Genomic DNA, 25,995 nt, shown 5'->3' on the forward strand with positions numbered 1-25,995 from the left:
AACGAGGGAAACTGTTTGCGTGGGAAAAAAGCAACACCTGCATCAACTCAGGACAAACGTGTCCAGGCCTCCTGTATGGTGCCACGCATGGCTGAACGAGTGTGTGTGTGTGTGTGTGTGTGTGTGTGTGTGTATGTGATTATAAAGTGCCCTCCAGAATTGTTAGCACCCTTAATAAAGATGAGCAAAAAAAAAAGGCTATGAAAAAATGTATTGCGTACTTGTGTCACAATTATTGGTGCCCTTATACATTCTTATTGAAAAAATCTAACAGAAGTATCTTGCAATTGATATTTTACTTTTTTAAGTTCATCTGAGTCTTGAGTCTTGAGTGGACATCATTCACTTAAGCCCCATGTTTCACTGGGGTCTAATTATGAGGTGACACATACCAAGCTCCCTTTCTTGTCCACCAACATGTGGAAGGCCAGAGAACACAAATGAAATTAGCCAAAATGTTGTTGACTGAATTCAAGCAATGGCTAAAACACCAGCTAAACACCTGAAAATAATCATCTCCTCTATTAGGGCGATAATTAAGAAGCTTACCACAACGGAAGCTGTGATGAACCCAGCGTTGCCAGGTGTATGATAATTATCATATTTGTACCATAATTTTACCCTCTGTACGATCATTAATGCCAAAAAGTGTCCAAATATACGATAATTTCGCCATTTCACAAAAAGTGTAGATTTGTATTTAGAGGCAAAGTCATTTAAAAGCACAGGTCGCGTCTTTCCAGCCAATCATTATGCTTGATGCATGACGTGCGTGCCCCCATGGGAGCGAGCACGGCTGCCGTCTGAGAGACTTTTTGGACATTTTGAAAATAGAAATGTTTTCACAAGAACAAACAAAATATTGATACAGCATACTAAATATATTGACACAAGCATAACGTTATAATTCTACACTGATGACTTGTACAACTGTTGTTTCCATTGCTGATGAATTGTAACGTTACAGCTCTCAATTATAACGATTACGTTTGAGCGATTGCGATTTAATTGTAGACATTATCCGTAGTCCGGGCTTTTTAGTGTGAGTCTCATTCATTTGAGTAGGGTCCAGGATGTTGCCTGCTTCCACGCAGCGTATGTGGCGCGCAAATGTTTTTCTCCCCTTTGTGGCTGTTGGTATTGGACTCACTGGCTGAGTAGGCGTGTCAAACAAGGTTGTTGCTTACAATAAATACACTATTTTTGTGAAATTACATATTTACACATGTGATTTCTCCTTTTTTTGGCTGCGTACGATAATTTTCTTTAAAATCCGATAATTTTAAGCCTCGGGTACGATAGTTTAATATTTCCCGCCTGGCAACGCTGGATGAACCCGTTGGAGAGCCAAAAAATCATCAGCAGAATTGCAGCAGGAGAACTGCAGAAGCGGGTTGTGCCTCTTGGGATCACCAAGTCTCCAAAACTATAATTAAATGCCGCCTCCATGCCAGCGAGCTCTTTGGAAGGTTTGCCAGAAGAAATCCTGGCCTTTCAACAAACCACAAATGTAAGTTCTGGGAGTTTGTTAAAGCGTTATTGGAACTTTGATTCAAACAGGTTCTATGGTCAAATGAGATGAAAATTGAGCTTTTTGGCCGCAGACCCCAGAGGTGTGTTTGGTATATAAAGAGAGATATGGTCATGCAGAAAATAGCATAATTCTCACTGAGATGTATGCTGGAGAATATGTTGGACTTTTTTGGCATCCAAATGCTCTGGCAACCTTGATAGGACACACCACACTGGGGATTCCTACAAATGCCAGATTTAACTATAAAATCTTGACTACCACTGCTAGGAGGCTAAAACTGGGTCACGACTGGCTCTTCCAGCTGACCACAGGATAAAGCTTTGGCAGTGGTCATCCCAGTTCCCCGACACAAACCCCATCGAAAACCTGTGGGGTGATCAGAGAAGGTGAAACACACTGATGGGTCTGGAGAGATTCCATTGTTGTGTGTCGTCCCACCTCATCAAACACAGAGAGGACTTTTACGTTGTACCCATCTCATTCCATCTCAAATACCGTATTCCTTTTTTTTTCTTTTCTCGCTTCTGATCTCATGTGATGGGAGACTGCGATGCTCCAAAGGGAAACTAATATTTCTTCAGTGCCTTATTGTAAACTTTTATAAATCTATGCTATTATTCCTCCCCTTTGATATTACTATAGTTATTTCTACAAAAAGACTAAACTTACTGTTGCAAATTTACAGGAGTACTATGGGATTTTATAGCTTAAAGACTTAGAGACAGTGATATTTGAATAGTCACTGTTTACGATAACACTGCGGGCTACAGTAGTTCTCTTCTATATGGGATTACTATTACATTTAATACCTGTGTGTGCGCGGGTGTACGCGTTTGGTATGGGACACCAACCTTGCAGGTGCAGACGGAACAGGGGTCCTGCTGCAGGGTCCACACCTGGCCGTTGTGTTTGGGGCCGTCGTCGTGGGGACAGTCCCCGCTGCAGGCGGGCCCCGCGGGGCACAGGCAGTCGAACCCGCCCGGCAGGTTCAGGCAGGCCGCGTCGCTCAGGCACGTGTGCGTCTGCGTGGCGCACTCATCAACGTCTGAAACACACACACACACGCACGCACACACGCACGTACACACGCACACGCACACACACGCGCGCGCACACACACACACACACACACACACATCAAGTCCAGTTCACGCAGTAAGCGTGCGCATGGTCACAAAGCCATGACAAGTCAAACTAGAATGAGGCGTGATGACAAGACATGACAGAGCTACATCATCAGGACGACGACACAAGTGCAATAAAAGTGCTGGATGAAGATACAAGCGTAGCATGAAAGTGCTAGAGGATCAAGAGGAACTTTCCCTCTGCAATCCTCCAGGGCAAAACTGAAGAAAACAATATGCCTACATCTGAAGAAAATGCACATACTACAGTATATACAGTGGGTTACTACCAACGTGCAACAATTTAAACTGGATTTTAGAACACATAAATGCAGTATTTCCATAAAGGCTTTGAAAGAAGGAAGTTACACAAGACTGCAGTGTGGAGGCAGGGTGGTTTTACTGAAACGAGTAACTTGTGAGACCTTCGTACAAACATTCCCGCATTACCGTGCACTTCTGCATAAACCACTACGAATTTAAAACGAGCCAGACACCCAGACTGGGAATAGTTCCCCACGTACCGTACAGATGTGCGATTTTTACAGCGAATGTTAATGAAAGCTCCTCGGCGGAGAACTGAGAAACACCGCATTTCCAAACGGCAAAAAAAAAATTCTCAACTGAAAAGTGTTCCAAAAAAAAAAAAAATAATAAAATTTTTTTAAGCTCCCTCAACTTTTAATTGCGGTTCCGGTTAGAAACGCACGGTAACCGCGAGGTTCGGGGAGGACCGGGCTCTGGCTCGGCGCAAGGCGGCCCCGCCCCAGCCTCACTTCGAGCCAGGCCTTGAGGAAAAGAGCGCTAAATATAAATTTTAATTGGCTTCGAACATAAACGCGCGCGCCGACAGAAGAAGTGCCGCTGACAATTTTCGTAGGGGGGGAGAGAGAGAGAGAGAGAGAGAGCGACACGAGCGATTTGCATAAACTAAATGGAATACCTGTCAGGAAGGGAGACGCACCTTCGCCGTCTTCCGCTGATTAACGGGTGTTTCGTACCGTATTTCACAAAAAGTACTGTTCTGCCCCGCGGACAGATTCACGGGTCTCTCAGTCCCTCTCTCTCTGGCGCTCGCTCGCTTGCTCTCTCATGCGCGCGCACACACACACACACACACACACGCACACACTGAGCGCCCCCTAACAAATTTATTCAGGAAACAGATGTCGGTAATTACTCTGCGAGGAGCAGTCGCGTGCTTCTGGACTCTGGGGCTGAATCTGGCTCTCCTTATCTGGAGGCAGGCCGCGCGGAAGAGTGACATGCATCAAAACGGCGGACCGCGGGGCGTTCGCTTCGTTCCGCTTTACGCTGATCGTTACCGTTACGCGCGATCCGGTTATTAACGCTCCTGTCCGCGAAGCACGTGGGCCGTACACGTCCGTTTCAAATTCACGGTCCCCCCCCCCCCTCAACAGCGCTCTAATAAAACCACGGAGACCGTTGATACCCTCACTTCATTTTTACCGCTCGGGGGGCTCGCGAGCACGCAGCCCATAATTTTTACGGGAGCGGAAACCGCGGCGACGGATACGTACGGTAAAGGTAAAGCCGGTGAAATTCGTGCCGATTCCCGAGTCGTTTGGGATACTGGGATAAGGTGACGTTTTCGCCCGCCGAACACACAATTTAAGGGAGCCCATTAAAGCGTGGAAAGTTCCGGAGAACGTAAAGGCTCCGCGGTGGGGCGGCGGCCCGGCGGTGCGTCCGCCACATTTCCCTCCGCCTGCCGCGGGGCACGACGAGGCCGCGGGAGAAACACGCCGTCACGCGCAAGACGCTAGCCCACGTTTAGCCGCCGTTCTCCCTCAACTAAATCTGAGATTCTTCCTTCCTCTCCCCAACAGGTCATGTCGTCAATGGCTGAACCAAAACTGGTGTTGTACGGGTATTGTAACAAAGTTAAGGACTAATGTTGACTGAATCCAGGACGTTAAGAAAGCTTGCAGCTTAAATTAAGCCGTTCCAGCTGTGCGGTAACAAAGAAAATCAGCTCCTTGTTAATTGCTAAAAAAAAAAAATGGGCCCAGACCCTTCGTTAGAGTACATTCATTTCGCAGATGCTCTTGTCCAGAGCGACTCACAGTGCGAGCGCGTAAACTGCATCCACCTGCGGTCCCAAGCCAGGCTAATTACTAAAACATGTAGCAAATGGCACAGAGGAAATTAAGATACCTGCTCATTTTGGATGCTGCTCTGGGTCTCTAAACGTTTCTAACCTTGGTCCTACATGAAAGTGGCGTATTAGATCAATGGGCCAGCCTTCTGGAGGACTTCAGAGAACTTTTAGAGGACACATTCACCCAGAAATGTCAAAAATGTGTTTTCATTATGTGTAGATCAGTGTAAAAAGACTATCTTTTTTAAAAATATGTAGAACACGATATTTGCTTGATAAGAGATTACTCCTCAGATTTTGAGAAATCACAGCTGAGGATGTGGGCAAGAAGTTATACCAAAAGTATAGCAAAATGTACCTCGACATGAATACTCTCTGCTACTTGTGATTGTCTTTTACTATTACAACATCATTCATCTATTCTTGCTCAAACTCCCATAGTCTATTACAAAGTCTGTGATGTCTATGAGATGCTGGTGAAATGCTCGATGGGAAGATGAGTTTTACCAACCATGACAGAACTTTACAAAAGTTTGAATTGAAAATGAAAAGTTTGAAAATGAAAATGAGTTGAAGGCCAATGTCCCCAGCTGTTCAGGCTCTACGGGGGGAGAGCAGCAGTCAAAGGTCGCGCACGGTCTCAGACTTGTGAGAGCTGGACTCCATCTCCCACAATCCCCAGCTCACTGAGGGAGATCATCACACTCATGTTCAGACTCTAAGAGGAGAGCGCAACAGCCAAAGGTCAAGTACTTGAGAGAACTGAACTCCATCTCCCAGCATCCCTGGCACATTGAGGGAGATTATAATGCGCACATTCAGGCTGTACTGGGAGAGCGCAGAAGCCAAAGGTCACGCACGCACTCAGACTTGTGAGAAATGAACTCCATCTCCCAGCATCCCTGGCACACTGAGGGAGATTATAACACTCACATTCAGGCTCTACTGGGAGAGCGCAGCAACCAAAGGTCGCTCACGCTCTCAGACTAGTGAGAACTGAACTTCGTCTCCCAGAATCCCCAGCTCACCGAGGGAGATCATCCTGCTCACGTTCAGAGACTACGGGGAGAGCGCAGCAGCCAAAGGTCACGCACACGCTCAGACTTGCGAGAACTGAACCCCATCTCCCAGGATTCCACGGCTCACCGACAGCCGCCAGCCTCGTCACCCGGGTCACGGCGACGCGTTGTCGCCGGGGGGGGCGCGCGTCTGTGGGTGGAATTCAGATCACCTCCCATACTCCCCGCGCTCTCTCTACCCAAGAGCTCCGATCTGCAGCCCGTGGTAGGCGGCACCTCAGAAATGCAGAGATGATTTCCCCCCCTTAACGCACAGAGGGATCTGTCACACCGACTTAGGCGAGACTTTCTTTTCTAGGCTGACAGAGACGCGATATGGGAACTGTCAGGAGTATTATATTATTTATCATGAGTGAAGTGTATGACCGTGTACCTTTTCATGTAGAGAGACTCCTTTCTCTTGAATGGCTGCATTTAATGACAAGCGCATGACAAAAGAAGTTGGATAGCGGAGCTGAACTTTTGTCTCCCTTTTGTGCAAGACTAGAACTACAGTACGCTCTTCAGAGAACAGAAGGCGGCAAGTTGCGCCGGGGGGGAGGGCTATGTCTCCACGGATACACAAGCAAAATCTAAAAACACATTTTGATTTGATTTTACACTTGCAGGGGCAGCCTTAAAAGAGATAAGAAGGGGGTCCCTGAAGCTAGGCAGACCCTGGTGAGGGGTTTCCTCGAAAATTCCCTTTGAACCCTAAAAAATATACCATGCACCACGGTGAAACGGTACTCTTTACAGGTCAATTAGACCAAGTGCAAACACACAGAACACTGAAACAGTAATTCTATACACAGGATTGAATTTACACGCTTTTGAGGAGGAGGGGGTGGGGGGGTGCTGGAATGTGATTGTGTACTGGGTGGGGGGGGGGGTGCTGAAATGTGATTGTGTACTCGGTGGGGGGGGGGCTGCTGGAATGTGATTGTGTACTGGGGGGGCGGGGGGGGGGGTGCTGGAATGTGATTGTGTACTCGGTGGGGGGGGGGGCTGCTGGAATGTGATTGTGTACTGGGTGGGGAGGGAGGGTGCTGGAATGTGATTGTGTACTGGGTGGGGAGGGGGGGGGGAGGGAGGGTGCTGGAATGTGATTGTGTACTGGGTGGGGAGGGAGGGTGCTGGAATGTGATTGTGTACTGGGTGGGGAGGGGGGGGGAGGGAGGGTGCTGGAATGTGATTGTGTACTAGGGTGGGTGGGGGGGGGGGGGCCTCAGGTCTCTTTTGGGTGGGGGCTGAGCTCCCCCTAAGCCCTGCATTACGTTCTCTCTTAATTCTCGCTCTAATGTAATGAGTGATTCATGAGCCAGCTCAGGCAATGGTTGAGATAATGGTACGACCCACCGCAGGGGTGTTCAAAATTGCAGGGCAATTTTACATCACACACTGCTGGGGACACACATTTGAATGTTTACTGTATAATTACTTTTCCTACGTAATGATTTTCGAAACGTCCCCTAAGCTTTTGTTTTTACTTCCTTCAAGGGGGTTCAAGTCTCAATTAGGGGGGTGGGTCAGACCCCCCCCCCCCCCAGAACCCCCCGCAATTTGCACCCTGTCTAGCTTCAGAGTCAGTAGACATACTTAGCACACGGTTCATATGTCAGTGACTCAGGAAATGGAGATTAAACTAGTGATATAAATGATGGCTATAACCTCTCAATCATATTACCAAAATACTGCATAGTCTGCTGTAAACTCCTCAATCATATTACCAAAATACTGCAAAGTCTGATATCTATGAGCCAGCTGCAAGCACAGGCCAGGGTATATATATAGCGATTAGCGCGTGAGATTTGTAAAACAATTTCGGTTTGAAAAAGATAAGTCGTAAATGACATTACACGCAGAAAGGCATTTCCATTTAGAGCGCACGGTCTTACCTGTGCGCTCGGGGCTCCTGCTTTCCATGGGTGAAATGACACTGGAGTTCAATTTAATTTGAATAAAAACAGCTTTCAATTGGCAGGCTAAGAAATCACTTCTGCCAAAGTGAAGAAATCAATTTTGAAGGGTTGGGGCTGCATTCGTTATGAAGTTAAAATCCATTTGGTTATCCAATTTCCATGGTTGAGTTTTTGCAGAGCTGAATAACAAGATAAACAAGGCACGGAGAGACATTCCAAAAACGCTTTGGAGTCTTACAACGAACGATTACATTTCAGCCCTACAATGAATGATTATAATTCACGAATTTAATCATGATTACGAGGCATTACGTTACATTTTTGACTCCGCAGTGTAGCGAGTTTGGCAATTACCGGAATCTGCCCGCCAAGCTGTCTGTGCAGAAGAAACAAACAGTTGCACGAAGAACAGAGGCGATGTCGCTATCCGTATCTGCGCAACCAACAAAACGATCTGTGTGTACTTGGATACGATCCCAGAAGGGGGCGTGGCTTAAACCAGACGTTGAGTAACTGAGGAAAAAATGCCAGTTCTCTTGCCTGATATACATTGCCATTGATATGGCTGTGCTTTCAAACCGTTATCTTATGCCGACATATCATTAATCATGAACTATTACGACACATCATTTCCTTACAAAGCTGCATTAATCCAAATATTCTAAAGGATTTGAAATTCTATTCCTATTACAACTACATTTTATGGACCTTTTCAAACGAAAAGGAAGTGTTCTCAGAAACCTCCCATTAGACAAAAGTAAATATGACTGTAGTTGAGCAATTGAGCGAAAGCAATTGAGTAATGCAATCCTAATGATGAAATTATAGCGGTCTGTGCTTTTCTCAATAAGGTGTTCGGACACTCCTTTAACATGCAATTTATTTAATTTTGAAGCCAAAATTAAGAACATTAAGAACAAATGTCAACAGAATCCTGGCCATTGTGTCTAATTAATACATTTGAGGAGTGATGACCAACATTTTCATTCGATCTCGTTAGTTTTGTATTTGGCAGGATTGTTTTGTTTGATTCTGATTAGGCAAATGTGATTTCAGTGCTAGTTTTGTACTTGGCAGGATTGTTTTGTTTATTTGCTGAACAGGTTACCCTACAGGGTTGGAGTCCTGATCTATGTGGTCACTTCCGGCACCACGATCTTTACTTCACTCTAGTGTGCTTTTCTGCACCTCTGCACTTTGAACTGATGCACTTGTTGTACGTCGCTCTGGATAAGAGCGTCTGCTAAATGCCTGTAATGTAATTCCACTTACGGAGAGCGAGGTTGAGAAACGAGCAGTCGTGACACCTAAACACCGTCGCGGGAAAACGTTCGCCCCTTACAGCTCAGCGTTAGCGCAGACGCGATCGCTTCGATTCCCGAGTGTCCCGGCCTGTCCTGAAATCTTTTTTTTTTTTTTTTAAATCTTTTTTAAACGGCCTCGCTTACGTCGCCGTCGGCGCGCACAGACATGCTTCCGGTTGTCCGGCGGAAAGTCGCGGCTAGCTTGCGTGGAAGGGGGGGGGGGGGGGGGGGGGCGAGCGACGGAAACCCCTCCGGCGAATTTTAAACGGGCCTGCCTCAACCCGCCCCCTCCGGCGGTAGCGTCAATTTATTGACCGCGCTATCCGCCCGCCGTCCTGGTGAAAACGCGGCGGACGTCCCGCTAACCAGGCGCCGCTAACCGGGCCGCGGTAACCGCGTCCGTGACGGATATGGCCTTCCTGCTCCTGTTCGTTTTCACTGCGACTCGGTGCCATTTTTCTTCGCGCAGTTTCCCCACATACTGTGACATATTGCCACCGAGTCGAGGAAGGCGAAGGAATAAGTGACTGAGGGGTCAGCACAACTGAAATACACTTTAGGAGTATATCTGATGACACACTGCAAGAAAATATCGCCTTCTTTCGTCTGGCTGCAGGTGCGTTTACACTCCCCTCCAGCAGGTGGCGCCATTCAATATACCGTTACTAAGCTGAACTTGTAAAAAGTTTGCCAAATGCAAGCTAGGGGAAACGAGGAGCGGAGCTAAAATTCAGTTAAGTAATTAGACACGATGGGCAATCAAAAGCAGAGCAGAATCACAGCGTCCTTTAGCTCAGAGCTGAAAGAATATTATCCAAACACCTGCGCACACAATCTTTTTCAGCTGAATGGAACTGACATGGGACAGGCCTTGATTTGTCTTTGTGACATAAACAATTTATTGAACATCTGTCGCCTGGCCGATCTGCGTGTTTTCCAGCCGCTTCAGTCAGAAATGCCTTTCTTTTTTTTTTGGCAGGCTTGCTCAATCGCTCATTTTCCTTCACAGGATCACCGCTTCCGTTTGCTGCCCTAACCAGCTCTCACCACCACGATCCTGCACTGCTTTCGATTGGCCTGCTGCAGGGAGTGTGACACCTTGTCAAGCCCCGCCCCCCTCTTCTCCTACATGGGGATGCATGGGGTCACACTGAGGTCACGCGGGGGTCACACAGGGGTCACCGTGGGCAGGACTTTCCCTTTCCCTCGCTCTGCTTCTCAGTCCGTGGTACGACGGCCGACGCGAACGTTCCGGAAGGTTCTCGCTCTCAGCGTCACAGGGCAGAGGAAACGAACGGCGTTTAGGCCCAGCGCAATCCACGCCGCGCTCACGAAATCAGTGCCGGCTCCACTCTTTGAAGGTTGGTGCGTACAGCGATTTTTGCTCCAGTTTTGGTATTTTCCGAACTGCTGTGTACAGAGTTTTCGATGCTGGCTCGCTCTTAACGGTAAAACATTTCCACCGATGACGCATGTGAAATCTCCAGCTGCAGCTCATGACTTTAATAAGACATCTGAGAAGAAGCTGCGGGTGAAGTCAAGGCAAGATCTGGAAGACCCTGAAAAATCTCCGATGGCCCTGCTTGCAGTCTGGTCAGGTACATCTTTCTCCGCAAGAAATATTTTACTGCCAAATCTCTCCCGCAGATTTGTTAAATAAATGATACCATGGATTTGTGCAATCTTATTTTGTAAGAAATATCAGCTCATGTTCCTCTGGTAATATATATATATATATATATATATATATATATATATATATATATATATATATATATGAGCAGGATGATAATATTACCAATATACAGGAAACTGCAGATAATTTGAAAAAATATTCTACTAAATTCTAATATTTACATAAAAAACAGAGGGGAATAACTTCAATTTTTATGACGGAACTTTGATTGTGGTATCTGCATCAAAAATAAAATATACAATACCAAAAGTACAAATATTCAGAAGTATGACCATAATACGTTACACAAACCAGCAAAGCTATTTCTTTACCACAAATTTGCGAATGAATGACATTTTACTGAAGGGTATTCAATGGGAAATGTTTCTGCTTGCACGACGTGTTCCTTGGCCACTGCATTCGAACCAGTTTCTCTCTCGTAGTCCGCAGAGTTGCAGTAAAAATGTAAAAAAAAATCTGCCTTAGCACTCTGCCTAACAGCTGTCGCTGCTTCTGCTTGAATCAAATTTTATTTATTTTTTTTCAACCGCTTGTGCGTCAACACTAACTACAAGTTTCCCTGGGAAAATACACAGCGCACCATGCCAGCCAGACAACGCTGCAGCACAGTCATTTTCGCACAGTCTTCGCCGCCGCGTAAGTGTAAATGATTTAAATGCCCTACGCACGCATTATATTTTTTTTATGGGGTGATAATTGATACTCGTTGCGTAATTGATGAAGTGATGCGATTCCTTTTTCCGTGATTAGTGGAATCATCCCACCAGTCAAGCAGCGTAGGCTATATTGATATTTTATCAATGTAGCCTACGAGGACCGGGAATTCCGCTCAGCTGATCTGATGTCATTTAGAACTTTAACGGAATGCAAAACTAATTAAGCAGCACGCTTTGAATGACACTACACTTGCCTATACGACAATGGAATTAAAATCAAATGCATGCGTTATTTAGCCATTTCTATCAATTGCTCTCCATAAAAAAGAGGTGCACAGTCAATGTAAGGTGAAAACAGTTCATTACATTACGTTCACGTTTACATTACAGGCATTTCGCAGACGCTCTTGTCCAGAGCGACTTACACAACCAATCCTTCAGCCATCTTCCGGCTGAAGATGATTGGTTGAAACGCGTCCTTGCAAATCAGGCTGAGCACAGCTAGTATTGCAGGCCAATCGTCTGCCTGTCCAGAGCGCTTATCATGGTGTATGCTGTAAACCCATCCAATCAGAGTGTCAACAACTGTAGAGGTTTTACTGGGCCTACCAGGCTCTTTGTGATTACTGAGCTTTCCGGTGCTCTTCATTCTTAATGATGTACCAAACAGCTGATTTTAGTAAGTCTAAGATAAAGCCTATGTCTGACTGTTCTTTCTTATTTCTCAGCCTTATAATGGCTTCTTTGAATTTCAAACAATAACAAGGCAATGAAAAGCCTATTATCAAGACTAGAAACTGAAAGCTCAAAGTTCTCAAACTTTGTAGTCTAAACCAAAGAGAGGGCAGAGAACAACACCTAGGCTTCGCATTCGGCATCAGACCTCCATCTTTTCCACGCGCAGCGTCACGCGCAAAAAGATGAAAGACGTGACGGTAAAGTTCAGAGATAGCCACCGACCTGGCGCAGACAAACGCGGCCGATAACTGACAGGCTTCGGGTGCAATGACACCGGAGAACTGGGCGAAGGAGGAACAAACTGCACCCAGCACCAGCGAATGTGAATGATCAGCTGGAAGAGTTTAAAATAAATAAAAAAACCTGCCTGACATAACAAAAAATATCCCAAATTATGACAACAAGCTGCCCAAAGCCATTTCTTCGCCCCACTACGGAATAAAAAATAGCCCCACCCGGGGTTGTGCGCTTCTCGCTGGGCGTTGTTTGTTGATGCAAGATTGTAAGTTGATGCGATCCACTCAAGTCTGAAAACCATAGCAATTAATTGCAGAGTAAAAACTTCCGGACTAATCCTCCGGAAGCTCAGTCCCAACATTGACATTCAGACTAACTCCACTCAATCCAGACTGCGTTTCTGCGTAACCGTCAGGCCCGTCAATGCAGTTGACTGCTTTGCCGAAGATCGGAGCCGCGCCCTTTTTTCTTAGTGTTTTAGCAGCGTCGCGTTTTATCGCAGAGCACGTTTCTGCGCGTAGCGTCGTTCGCTACGCCGAACGGAAGGCGCGTGTTCCCGCCCCGTGCGCGAGCCACGCCCCTTCTGACTGAAGCGCTTTTGTGCCTCCGCGCCCCTCTCTGGAGAGAGACCCGAGGCTCCAGCGTTACTGTGCTTCCGCCGCGCGGCTTGTTCCCGCCGGACGGACGACCCTCCTCTCCCCCTCGCGAGCTTCCCGCCACGCCAAAACGAAAGCACCGGTGGGTGGAAATGCTATTTGTTTTTAAATGAGCAATATGATTAAACGTGCGATACGGGTTCTCTGGCATTGCAGGGCCGTCCCCTGGGGGGGACAGGGGGGGGCGGGGGGGACGGGGGCTGTGCGCACTCTCTTCCTCTTGGCTTAATGCCCCATTTCCCCACCCCCACCTCATTTGCGGCAGTATTAGCAGACTGAGGGGAGGCGCGGCAGCCAAAAAATTCCTGGCTGTGGAAAGCAGAGGAAAATAACCTGCTAACAGCTAATTATGTCGAGCGGCAATGGAAACGCAGCACCAGCGCATGATTGTGAATAGGACATTTTGGGGGGGGGGGGGGGGGGGGGGTTCAATGCCTTATTAAGGAATTATTAAGCGTGAGGGCTGGGGCAGGACTGCCATTTCACCCCCCACCCCCCCCCCCCAACCCCCAAAATAAAAAGCCTCCCCTTGGCTCGATGTGCAGCTGGTGTGTGAGAAACTTAACCGAGGAGATTAGAATTAATTGGGAGGGTGGTTTCAAAGGCCTTCCGCGGCGCGGGAGGGGTGAGGGGGAGACGCGCTTAATTGCTCACCGACGCAGGACCCCCCGTCGAGCGAGTAGGACCCATCGTCATGGAAACCGCTCCGGCACTCGCAGTGGTACCAGCCGGGGAGGTTGACGCAGCGCGAGTGGTTGTGGCACTGGACCAGGCCCTCCGCACACTCGTCGATGTCTGCCGACAGAGACACACACACACACACACACAGATGCACACACACACACACACACACACACACAGGAAATTACTCTCTGGCTCCTTCTACATCACCGATAACACTTTGCCTTGCACGTATCTGCTTTTCTGACTACTCACATAAATGTTCCTTTCGATGTGGATTAAAACCTCTGCTTGGAAACAAGTACAAAAAAACACACTGGACCACTCTGCTGCAGCGAGGTGCTGTTGCTTTGCTGACTGTGTCCAGCAGCCCTGCAGGGTGACGCACATTCGGCTCTCCTGAGAGTCCAGGGGTCAGAAAGTAAAAGTCCTGCCGCGTGTTTCTTCCACCCATGAGCTCAGCCCAGCTGATTTCACTAATTAGCTCTGCCTCCTGGCTGAAGAGTTGCGCTAGTTAGCAAAACCAGGCGACTGGAACAAAATACCGGGGAGGACTTTTACTTCCTGGACCTGGATTTTTCCACCCCTGAGTGTCGCTCGGGGAAGGAAGGGTTTGGGTTGGCCGGGATGGCGATGTCTCATTAGGTGCCAGAACCCCCTGCTGGTCAACCAGGAACCTGCCATTTTACCCACTGAGTCACACATGAAGTGTCTTCTTCATCATTACAGCACATTAATTATCCAAAGCGCCATACAGTAAGTGCATACCGCAGGTCATTGGGACAACGCCAAAACACAGGTCCGAAAAAGTCTAAATACTCGTAATGTAATAGCTATTCATAGCCATAATGAGCACTGTGTTATTTGGACATGGCAGATGCTTTTATGCAAAGCGACGTACAACAATAAGTGCATAGCGAAGGTCTTTGGACCAACTACGTAACACGGGTCAGACAAGGTACAATGCCCATAAAGCCTCAGTTATCCATAGCCGTAAACGTCTAGTCTAGTTCACGCGGTAGACGCCGGCCAAGTCAGTCTTCCTCTTCCTCACGTCTGCGTGAACCCGACCCGTACGGAGCTGACGCTCTTCTCCACGCTCTCCCGTTTCCATAGCGACGAGCCGCCGGCGTACCGAGAACCGGGAGGAAAAAACGCGATCGTTTTTTTTCTCGGCTACGGTCGCACGTGCCATGTCGTGGGGAGCTGAGAAAACGGGACTTCCTTCTTTTTTTTTCGTTGTTGTAGCGTCGTATGAAATAATGCCTGCGTACTCCCACGTTAATTAGTACTTAATTAGTAATTAGTAATTAGTAATTAGCGCGGCGACCGATTGCTTGACAAGCCGCGACCGCGGACAGCCGAAAATGTAGCCGGGGAGCGAGGAAAAGCGGAGGTGCGCGAAACTGCGGCTCCCGCGAAGACCGCGCGGCCTCTCCCGACTGCTCAGTAGCCATCTTAGCATACCAGGAAGCGCTCAAGGAAAGCGAGGTCTTCTGTCCACAGGAAGGGTTAGTCATTGGTGCGTTTTTATTTATAAAGCCATTTCAGCTCTGTAGGGTGGCACAGGATTGGCTCTAGTTATTTCAAGCTTTCTTCCAATTTATGCGGATGTATAGCACTAAAAATGCCAAGGCAACTCACAGGTTATGGTCTCAAGCTTCTCTTCCTGTGGCTGTTCCACACTGAGTTTGGCGAGAAGGCTTCTGTGCATTCTGCCCCCCGCTGCCTGGAATAGCCTTCAGAAAGAGCTAGAACATCAGGGCTCGGCCACTCTCAGGGAGTTTAAACCTGCTGTAAAAGAGGCTGGAAATGGATTCTTTTGGAAACTGTAAATGCTTTCAGCTGGAAGTGTATCGCTCTTTGCACTTGATTGTATTTTTTTGCGCATTTTGCGTGTCCTTGTTCTTTTCGTCTGCTTTTATGTTGTATTGTCTAAAAGAAAACGTGTTGCCCTTCTTGGCCACGTCTCTCTGTTGTAAAAGAGAATTTAATCTCAGAGGAACAAACCTAGTAAAATAAAAGTTAAATAAATAAAATTAAAACACAAATAAGTTACATATTTACAGATATGGTTGTAGCATACTGCCTCCAAATTACTCAGTCTTGCTCATTTCCCCATGGTTTTTGCTATTTCTGATGGATTCTATCAAAACAGATATACTATGGATGGCTATCATTTATTGGTGAAAAGACAAGACATTCCTCGAGGAACATTAACCATTCATTTTGAAGGTGAACTATCCCATTATTATTTCATATAATTCACAAAACAATAAACACTTCGCTTTTCGTGGAAAAAAAAAACCAAAAAAAAAACTCACACCATGAGGTGCGGTCTTTCTCCTGGAAACAGTAACCGGGGGGCTGATAATACCAGCGCTCAAAAGCGAACGCTCCGTCCGCGGTAGGGTCTTAGCGGGACTTAGCGTAACGACGCGATTCCCGCCACTCCGCCTGTCCGCTAAACCCACCCGTCAAAGGCGCGGCTTCTCCGCCCGACGACAGGCCCCGCGTGCTTAAGCTCCCCCCCCCGCCCGCCCGCCCGCCTGCCCGCTGTGTTTGTCCCGTTCGTCATGTGTGTTCAGGGACCCAGGGAAGCCACGCTAGCACGTTAAAGGGACATTTCACTTTAACGTAAACAATTCATTTTAGGCGAGGTCACAAAAAAAAATGAACGGGCTGTGAATGGGAACCGGAACACGGAGAGGGAACGGCGCTGGCATTAACGGTCAACGGGGACGTCCGATGTTGCTAACATTCACGCAACGCATACGCAATGAGGTGAGCTCCACACAACTACTTGCGTGGTACCAAAGTGAAATATCCCTTTAAGATCACGTCAACCATTGGTATAGACACGGGGGGGGGGGGGGGCACCCAAACTGCATCCAGGCCCCGCCCGGTTATTTCGGCTGAACTGCCACACCAAATTACGAACGCCCACCTAGGCGCCTCCGGCCCAGCTAGTTCTACGCAGGCCCAACGACGTGAACGTTTCGGGCTACTTCGCCGGTGTAAACTTGGCTGCCGCACGTGCTTACTCACCACGCACCGGCTCTTTCTGCTTGCTGCTGGTACGCACCTGCTGCTGGAATCACACTGCGTTATCCGTCCATAGACACTGCGTTACAGGCATTTAGCAGACGCTCTCATCCAAGAGCGACTTACACAACTCTTACGTAGCATTTACACTGCATCCATTTATACAGCTGGATACGTGCTGAAGCTATGCAGGTTAAGTACCTTGCTCGCCCGGAGCGCCGATAGCGTTAGCATGCCTGTAGGCGGGCCGCCGCCGCCGCCTGCCTGTGTCAGCCGGCGCACTCAGCCGTGCCGCTGGCGAGCGCGCTGGCCTGATGCAACACGCGGCAAAGACGCCTCCTTTTAAAAAAAACCATCATGTTTTAACATCGCGCGCAGTGTCTGATTCAGCACACAGCACAGCTAACAGGAGATGAAAAAAGTACTAGAGTGTTGCCGTGTGGGTCTGACGTGATATGATTTTAGATGAGAGCCGTCACCCCACACACACACGCACGGGCACACATGCACACGCACACACGCGCACGGGCACGCGCGCGCGAGCACACGCACACTCGATGCTGCTAGTCTTTCATCATTGGCTGAAGAGCAACAGCAATCGCTCTTTAGTCACACGCCGTCTTTCCCCGGACAGCCCGCTAGGTTTCTGACCGATGTGACGTTTCTTTTTTTCGCCCGCGAAGGACGGCGACCGACGACCAAAGGCCAGCACCTCCTCCTCCAGATCGCATTATTTTCCTCACGAGACATTTGGGGGAGGGCCAGAGGTCAACGCGACCCTCGCCCGGAGAGACGAACGGCCTGAGTCGCGGGAAGTGCCCTTAAAAGAGGAGCAAACGATAAATGGACTGCATTTATATAGCGCCTTTATCCAAAGCGCTTTACAACTGATGCCTCTCATTCTCCCATTCACACACACACACTCACACTCACACGCTAATGGTGAACGGCTGCCATGCAAGGTACCAATCAACTCATTGGGAGCAATTAGGGGTTAGGTGCCTTGCTCAGGGACACTTCGACACGCCCCTGGGCGGGGGGATCGAACCGGCAACCCTCCGACTGCCAGACAACCGCTCTTACCTCCTGAGCTATGTCGTAAGGTGGGGGGGGCGGGGGGGGAAGCGAGGGAGGGGGGAGGGGGGAGGTGCCGTCAGAGATGGCGGGAGGGCAGCCCAGGTGACGCGCCACGGACCGACGCTTTGCAGGTTCACCCGCTTCGGAGTCAGCCGCGACGCCTGAACCTCCCGGAGGCTTCGCGCGCGCGTGAAAAACGGGGAACAAAAACCGCGACGAAAAAAAACGAAACAAAAAAAAAAAAAGCAGCCCTTCTCTTTGTCGAGCTCGGCGTGCTGAAACGCACAGTTTAGAGAGACGAGAGAAAAACGAGGTGCCGCCGGAGCTCTGTTCTTCACGCACCTCCGCTACAACCCGGGCTTGTTTTTTTTTTTTTCTTAGCACGACGGGAGCGTTTTATTTTTTTTTTTCTCGCCGACAAGCGGGAAAACAAATCGAAAAGCGCGTTGTTTTCAAACAGACGAAACAGCCGGAGCCGACTATCGTCGCGGTAACGGTGCAGCGCGCGCGCTTTCAGCGCTGCCGATGACAAACACTGTCTAGGGGCGCAATGCACTACGGGTATTCACACCAGGTCCGCCGATTTCGATTTCTGCCGTGTTGTTGTTTCACTCGGTACGCGTACGTGTTCTTCACAATCTCCCGCCTCTTAAAAATACCAGGTTTCACAAAAAATACTGGTTTTAACACGCCAGAAAAAGTCTAACGGCGATAATCTCCTGCGTCCTCTGCAAGATATTTCTCATGACATTTCCGATTGGCCCGCGAACGCTAGGGAGGATCAGCGAGGGCCGACGGCTCCAAATCCGGGATTAAATCAGAGCGACACGCGATTCAGCGATGTTATCGTCGCCGTTACATTCACGGATCTGCTCTGCCGCAGGGACTGGGATTTAACGAGCGACGCCCGGATTTCAAAATGTTAAGGCGACATCGTCTCAAGTTCTTCTCGTGGAATAACAGACCCTTTTAGGCACAAACTTTTTAGACACATTTTCACATCCAATTTCAAACGAAAACACGTTTTTTATCGACTGCCGGTGCACGCACACCGCGCCAATTGCTTTTCAGTTTATGAGCCTCGGATCAATCAAAAAAAAAAAAAAAAAAAAAAAAAAAAACATCAGACTCATTAAAACAATTAATGTCAGGTCTAAATGAGCAATTACTATTGATTCGACTTGGTCAACCTCCCAGAATATTTGCTTATTTTCCGTCCAAACATAAGGCCTGAGTTACCAAGACACTTAGCACACGCAAAACCAAAGGCCAATGACTGGTTTTGGTATTAGTTATTAGCTTAGCGTGTTTTGCACATGCTCACAATCAACCTTCATTTAATTCCCGGAAGATACGTCGAGGAAGCCCACGTTCACAATGGCGCCGAGATTGCACAACGCAGTTAAAAACAACAATAAAAAGAGTCATAAAAATCATTTTAAAATAAAACAGAAATTTCGAAAGAATAATAAGGCAAAATACAGTAAATACAGTAACAATCAATACATATAAACCGTAAATAATAACAGTTCACGAGGACAATTATCAAAATGCTAAATGCTGAAGGTCTTAGTGAATCAGCCCCTTGGTCTCATTGAGAGAGATGAATTTTTCTTCTAACCTTTTGGAACTGGTGTTGGGAATCGGGACAGGGGACGCCTCGCTTTTCCGCGCTATATTTCCTACGCTCGACACCCCCCCCCCCCCCCCCCTCTCCCCGTGATGCTCATTTGTAAGACGCATAGCCGCGCCGCGTTGCGCTGTCATATCGAACCGTTAATCCTGCGGGCCCATCCATCTCGAAGGCCCCCGCCATTCTCAACAATGCCCGGGGAGGGGGGGGGGGGTTTTTTCCCACGGAATACGAAACGCTCCCTTTTTACGGAGAGAGCATCCTTCATCATTCGCTCGTGGAGGATAACGGACGACGAAACGTGGGGGGGTGCGACTTGGCTGGGGGGGGTGGGGGGGGGAGAGGAAGAGAGAGGAGACTGCTGACTTTTCGGAAGCCGGGATTCAGCTGCTTGGTGCCAGACACACCGGTAGCTCAGTAGCTGCAGCTCAACGCCGTTGTTCATTAGCGTGAGCGACCGCAACGGATGGATTTATACCCGGAAAAAACGGGTGTGCGATTTAGTTAAAAGCGCGCGAGTGACGTCTGGCGCGGGTCCCAGAGAGTTATTTCTCCCGACGCGCAGGTAAGAGCTAGCGTACAGAAGCTTCCCGTAACACCCTGACAACAGAAAAAAAAAAACGGCCTTTTTTTTTTCTTTGTAAACGAGGAACTATCTGTCAAACCAAACTGCCCTCGACACCGAGAAAACCGAGGACATTAGAGACCGTGAAATGCAGACGGAAGACGGAAGAAAAGTGTCTGTGACAATTTAAACGTAATGCGCTCTTCTCTTCCCCGCTTTTCTCACCTGACACAGAGAGAAAGAGCGCGCTAGAGCGTTCCCTCGACGGAAACGGGCCTGTCGGCAGCCGCCGAGCCCCTGAACTCCGTGGTACGCCGCGTCTGGGCGCGCGTCGGGCGACGCGTTACCGTCACGGGCGGCGCCCGCCGGCGTTCCTTGAGCACAATTACGCGCGTGCCGACGCCAGCTCGAGGAAATACGATTAAAAAACGATGATAATAAAAATGGATGCCGGGGGGACATGTTTATAAGGCTGCTCGCTCGCGCACGGACGACATCCTCGCGCATTGCAGGTAATGGGCTTTTAAGATGGCTGACAGACCTCCGCCGTTCGCGAGTGAGTGATGCTCGCGGCGCGCTGACGCGACGTTTATTGCGGCATAATGACGGCGGACGGCGGTAATGGACGTTTAATGGCGTCGGCGTTGTGCAGCGTCCGTCCGTCCGGCCCGGCGGCGGCCAGACGGATGTCCGCCGGAACGGAGGCCCGAGCGGCTCTCTTTTAACGGATGCAGAGAGAGAGAGAGAGAGAGAGAGAGAGAGGGAGAGAGAGAGAGGTTCTGAAGGAAGGCGGCAGAGTCTTCCTTCCTGTCGAAGCATTCGTAGTGGGTAAAGAAAAGGGGGGGTGAGGTGAGGTGGGGTAGGGTGGGGTAAGGTGAGGTGGGGTAGGGTGGGATAGGGTGAGGTGGGGTAGGGTGGGGTAAGGTGGGATAGGGTGAGGTGGGGTAGGGTGGGGTAAGGTGAGGTGGGGTAGGGTGGGATAGGGTGAGGTGGAGTAGGGTGGGGTAAGGTGGGATAGGGTGAGGTGGGGTAGGGTGGGGTAAGGTGAGGTGGGGTAGGGTGGGATAGGGTGAGGTGGGGTAGGGTGGGGTAAGGTGAGGTGGGGTAGGGTGGGGTAGGGTGAGGTGGGGTAGGTTGGGGTAGGGTGAGGTGGGGTGGGGTAGGGTGGGGTAAGGTGAGGTGGGGCAGGGTGGGATAGGGTGAGGTGGGGTAGGGTGGGGTAAGGTGAGGTGGGGTAGGGTGGGATAGGGTGAGGTGGGGTAGGGTGGGGTAAGGTGAGGTGGGGTAGGGTAGGGTAGGGTGAGGTGGGGTGGAGTAAGGTGGGGTGGGGTAGGTTGGGATAGGGTGAGGTGGGGTAGGGTAGGGTGGGGTAAGGTGAGGTAGGGTAGGGTGGGGTTGGGTGAGGTGGGGTAGGGTAGGGTGGGGTAAGGTGAGGTAGGGTAGGGTGGGGTTGGGTGAGGTGGGCCGCGACTCTACGCCTTTAAGAGTGACGAATCTCTTCCCATCGCCCGTTTCCTATAGATGCTTCTCCCTGCGCTGATATAGCCCTTTACATAAGCCACTTTCAACATGTAGCCAAAGTTCTTTTGGTGAGTGCAAATCTTTCAAGGAATAAATGGTGGATTTATGGCTTTTGTGGCCACCCACTCCACATAAAGAAGGCAGGCTGAGCTAAAGACTGTTCCGGAACATGATAGACACCACGTTCTGGATTTTAGACTTTCCCCGATATGTATTTGTCAGTTTAACAAAGGCTTTTTAAATAGACGCCTCCTCGGATAGGAGTGATGGGAACTCCTCTCTCCGGTGGCTAAGACTCGGTTACACCGCTCCTCTCGCCTGTCAGTAATGCAGTTCTCTCCTGTCATCCAGGTACGACAGAAACAGTTAAAGAAAAAGCGGGGATGGGACGTGAGACAGCTGCAGGAGACAGCGATTCCAACAGTAATTAAGCAATATGGCACCAGAGGCAGTACTATATGGTGCACCAGAGGCAGTGCTGTATGGTGCAGCAGAGGCAGTGCTGTATGGTGCACCATGATTCTACCAATCAGCAGCTCAACGAGATCTCTAGCTGTTGAATGAGGTGAGCTTTGTTAGGGTTGGAGTGACAACGTACACAACAGCAGATCTTCAGCTACAGGGTTGGAAACCACTGAGCTAAACAGCACAGATGGAAGCCCTGCTGACCCACTGTATCCATTATTGTCATGACTTTCCAGCAGAATTAAAACTGCTTTGTGACCAAGCTAGCTTCTTATGCAGGCTGCGTATGTAGCCTTGTAGCTTTCTGTTCATGAGGTCCCTTCGTACAAAGTTGCGAGTCTTTCTTTTGCAAAACAAAAAGTCAGTAAATAATAATGACAAGAGTTGCATTAGCAAGCGAGTTTGCCAATCCGCCACATCCCTAGTACCGGTTATAAGGGAAAGATATGCACAGCATTTACCAAAACGGAGAAACGTATTAAAATTTTCAATGGCCCACTGAAAAATTCACAGCAATGAGGAATATCCTTCGCTCAGCGCACCAGAGACACAAATGAGTGCGTGAAGTGGAAGAAGCAAAGCGCTATGGAACTCCCAGAAGAGCGACTACATCATCTCGCCGGGTCACAGTGCAAACAAATGATGTCACACTTCCAAACTGAGACTGCCACATCGCAAATTTAACAACCCTGTAATTAATAGGGGCTAATACAAAAGACTGGGGAACAGTACTCCTTAAATTGCGCCGTTTTTTTTTTGCCCTCTCTCGCCCCCCCCCGACCCCCACCCCCCACCCCAGAGAAAGGTGTTGAGACGGTGTTTGCACTTCTCAACGCTCAATCGGAAGGTGAGAGACAACCCAAGACGGAGGATTCGTGCACACAGAGAACAAAAGCACTGCTCTTTTTTTCTGGTCAGGACGAGCGTTTCATCACGGGGAAAGCACCAGGAGATGAAATTCCATCGAGAAACCCGTCCGGTGCTTTTGTTCGAGAACGGTGGGGGTGGGGGGGGGTGGGGTGAGGGGGTGTGTGGAATTCCGGTGGCCGGTGTGTTCACGCGGTTTTTGTGGCACCCTGGCTCAACTAACCAATTACCTGCGCACACTGACGACGGTAGAACGGATCAAGGTAAAACCTTTCAAATTGGCACACGACAGCAGCCTTCAGCTATCACTCGTGAACTCGCCAAGAAATTTCACATAAACCGTCATTGTTAAATAATTAAGAGCGCGGAATCTTAGAACAGATACAGATACAGGCCCCCTTTCCCTCACAGGACTTTTATTATTCTTCCCTCTTTCCGCATTCATGTGAGGGTGCGAGGCTAATTCCCTTCTTTCCAAAGTCATGTCGGGCAAGTGAGTATTAAGTTTTTTTTCTTTCTTTTTGAAACCACTTGTTTCCCGAATCCAAGCAGGTTCAACAGTCAACGCCTTCGTTTCCAGCTTAGCACTCTGAGCATAAGTGGTATTGCAAGCTAAAACGCCTCACTTACCTGACAAGCAAAACATATTTTATTTGATTAAAATTAATGGTTTTTATCTAGAGTGCCAATCATCAATTAATCTGCCAAATTCATTGATAGGCAGCACAATCTGATGGATCAACCTCGGTCAAAATAGACAAATCATACATATAAAAATTTAAAGCTAGTTTATTAATATCCAATATAAAGACAAAGCATCACATGTAACCTAAAGATGAAGGTCAACTACCTTAAATGCTAAATCTAATGATGAAATAAACCAAATCAGAAGAGGTCAATAAAACATTTCAAACTACAGCTTGACATTTTTGGCATTTAGCAGATGCTCTTGACCAAACACAGCTTTAGTATTTTTTGCACAGTATCAATTTATACAGCTGGCTATATACTGGAGCAATGCAGACTAAGTAGCTTGCTCAAGGGTACAATGGCGTTCTCCAATATGAAAGTCAAATCTTCAACCTTTTGGTTACAAGGCCTTAACTATTAAACTACACTTCTGCCCACCAGGCATTCAAAAATCCACCTGACACTTTCAGCCAGAGAACGAAAATAAAAGCTAGAGCCAGAATGAAAGTCTGGAGCAAAGTTGAGAAAGTTTAGCCAACTAACTGTCTTCCCCCTCAGCAGTCATAAATACTTCACCCTGCAGGGACTGATGGTGCAGACCCTGATTGGGTGATACCAAGTTGATGCACTGGAAGGGGGGGCCGGGTTCATTTAAGGCAATGACTGGCTTGAAATCTAAAAGCTGGAAAAATCAGTATTAAAGTGGCGGTAAGTTGTTGAAAGCAGAGCTAAGCACCATATTATTATTATCACAAGACTTGTTTTTTTAACCTCTTTATAAGGACACCAAGCATGAATCAGCCATAAGATAATTCAGCTTAGATTGCTGAATAGCACTAACAAAATGTACATTTACTACTGCTTTTAACAAGAGAGAGGATGGCTGTAGCTAATAAACATTAAGTCCAGCCAGTCGTGAAATCTCCAAATCTTTGGGAAAAATATCGTTACCGCGTGACAAGGCCAGTTATACAATGCTGAACTCTGCTTTCAACTGGTGCCCTATAAAAAATATAAATTACAAAATGGCTGGCCCCTATAATCATCATCTACATGGAAATTAAGACTTTCAACAGATTGGGAATTCTTACAGTAAATCCAAAACGCAATAATGGCCCTGAACTATAGTGTGGTCACGCTGGGCCCTGATAGCTTTGTATTCTAACGTTTATTCAGGGAGGTGATGACACCACAGGACAGGAGAATAAATACCCGAGTTTGGTATACATAGAAAAAGGGGCTCATTGTGGCTTTTAACTGCCTAAGGAAGCCCTGTGCGTTTTTTGGGGAAGGAGAACAGAGTAACAGGTAACGGACATACGATCATGTCAACCAGAGCAAGCTGCTTCACGCCAACCTGAAATCGTACAGACCATACAGAAAATAACCTGTATCACAACATACTGACCCTCTCTTCCTCATCGTATTCAGAGCAGACATGGGTCAAATACATATCTGTTTTGGATCCAAATACTTTTCTGTGCTCTGTTGATCTTGTCTGGTGCAATTGAGCCTGCCAATATGAGCAGAAGGCGGGGTTAGCGCTTTTTGAGAGCATTTCATTGGTTCCAATACACCAGACAAGATCAGTAAAGCGTAGAAAAGTGTTTGAATCTAAAACAAATAAGCTTTTGACCCAGGTCTGATTCAGAGCTGGCCCTAAGGTTTTGGTGGGCCTAAACAAGGCTGTTTTGGCCCCAGGGGGCTCCGAAAATAATTCATACCTGCCACTTTACAGCAGAACGAACGAACTCGCTCATTAGCTTATAGTGGCTGTGGCCCCAAATGACTGCATAGTGTTGTCAGCAAGGTGAGGATTAATTGGTCTAATTACTCAAAAATAATTACCTTATTAAATAAAATAAATATATTTTACATGTTAGATAAGTGAGGTGTTTTAGCTGTTGATGTACCTGCGTTCGGTATTCAGAAACCCGGAAGTCTAGCAAGGGCGTTAACTGTTAAAACCGCCGTTAAAAAATATGTTCAAAAAAATTGAACATATTTCGATTAGTCCTCACGCCTTGCAGACAGCGGGTTCATGCCAGTGGGCAGCTCTGGCCGTATTCTGAAAACTAGGCATCCAGCAGCCAGAAACGCTGAGACTTTTCTTCATCCGAACAGACCGTTTTGTAGCGCGTTTTGTAGATTAAAGACAAGAGAGAAAAAAAAACAAATCATTTCCAGACTTCCTCGGCACACACAGCTCCAGTGTTCGAAGAACGCGGGCGGTGATTCCTCTGGCGTAGGAGAGCCTTTTGTCGGGGATTATCGATGCCTCTCCGCCTTTCCCCGAAAGAGCGGCGCTTCTTCATGTCTCCCGCTGAGGAGCGGAGGTGAGTGATGACCCGACGATGTGGCAGATTTGTCATTTTTACGGAGAAGGTCACGCCAGCCTCGCCCC

At 48.1% G+C, this 25,995-nt stretch overlaps 1 protein-coding gene across 1 annotated transcript in view; it reads right to left on the minus strand.

Moving 5' to 3' along the window:
* Nucleotides 1–25,995, minus strand: part of LOC118215670 (protein kinase C-binding protein NELL1-like) — a 297,337-nt gene that overhangs the window by 10,666 nt on the left and 260,676 nt on the right. Inside the window, exons 16-17 of the mRNA XM_035396613.1 lie at nt 13,702–13,842; nt 2,386–2,579 (exon numbers count right to left, since the gene is read on the minus strand). Of these exons, the coding sequence (XP_035252504.1) occupies nt 2,386–2,579; nt 13,702–13,842 (335 nt within the window). The remainder of the gene's footprint in view (nt 1–2,385; nt 2,580–13,701; nt 13,843–25,995) is intronic.

The sequence above is a fragment of the Anguilla anguilla genome, chromosome 16, assembly GCF_013347855.1.
Source record: "Anguilla anguilla isolate fAngAng1 chromosome 16, fAngAng1.pri, whole genome shotgun sequence".
Lineage (NCBI taxonomy): Eukaryota > Metazoa > Chordata > Actinopteri > Anguilliformes > Anguillidae > Anguilla > Anguilla anguilla.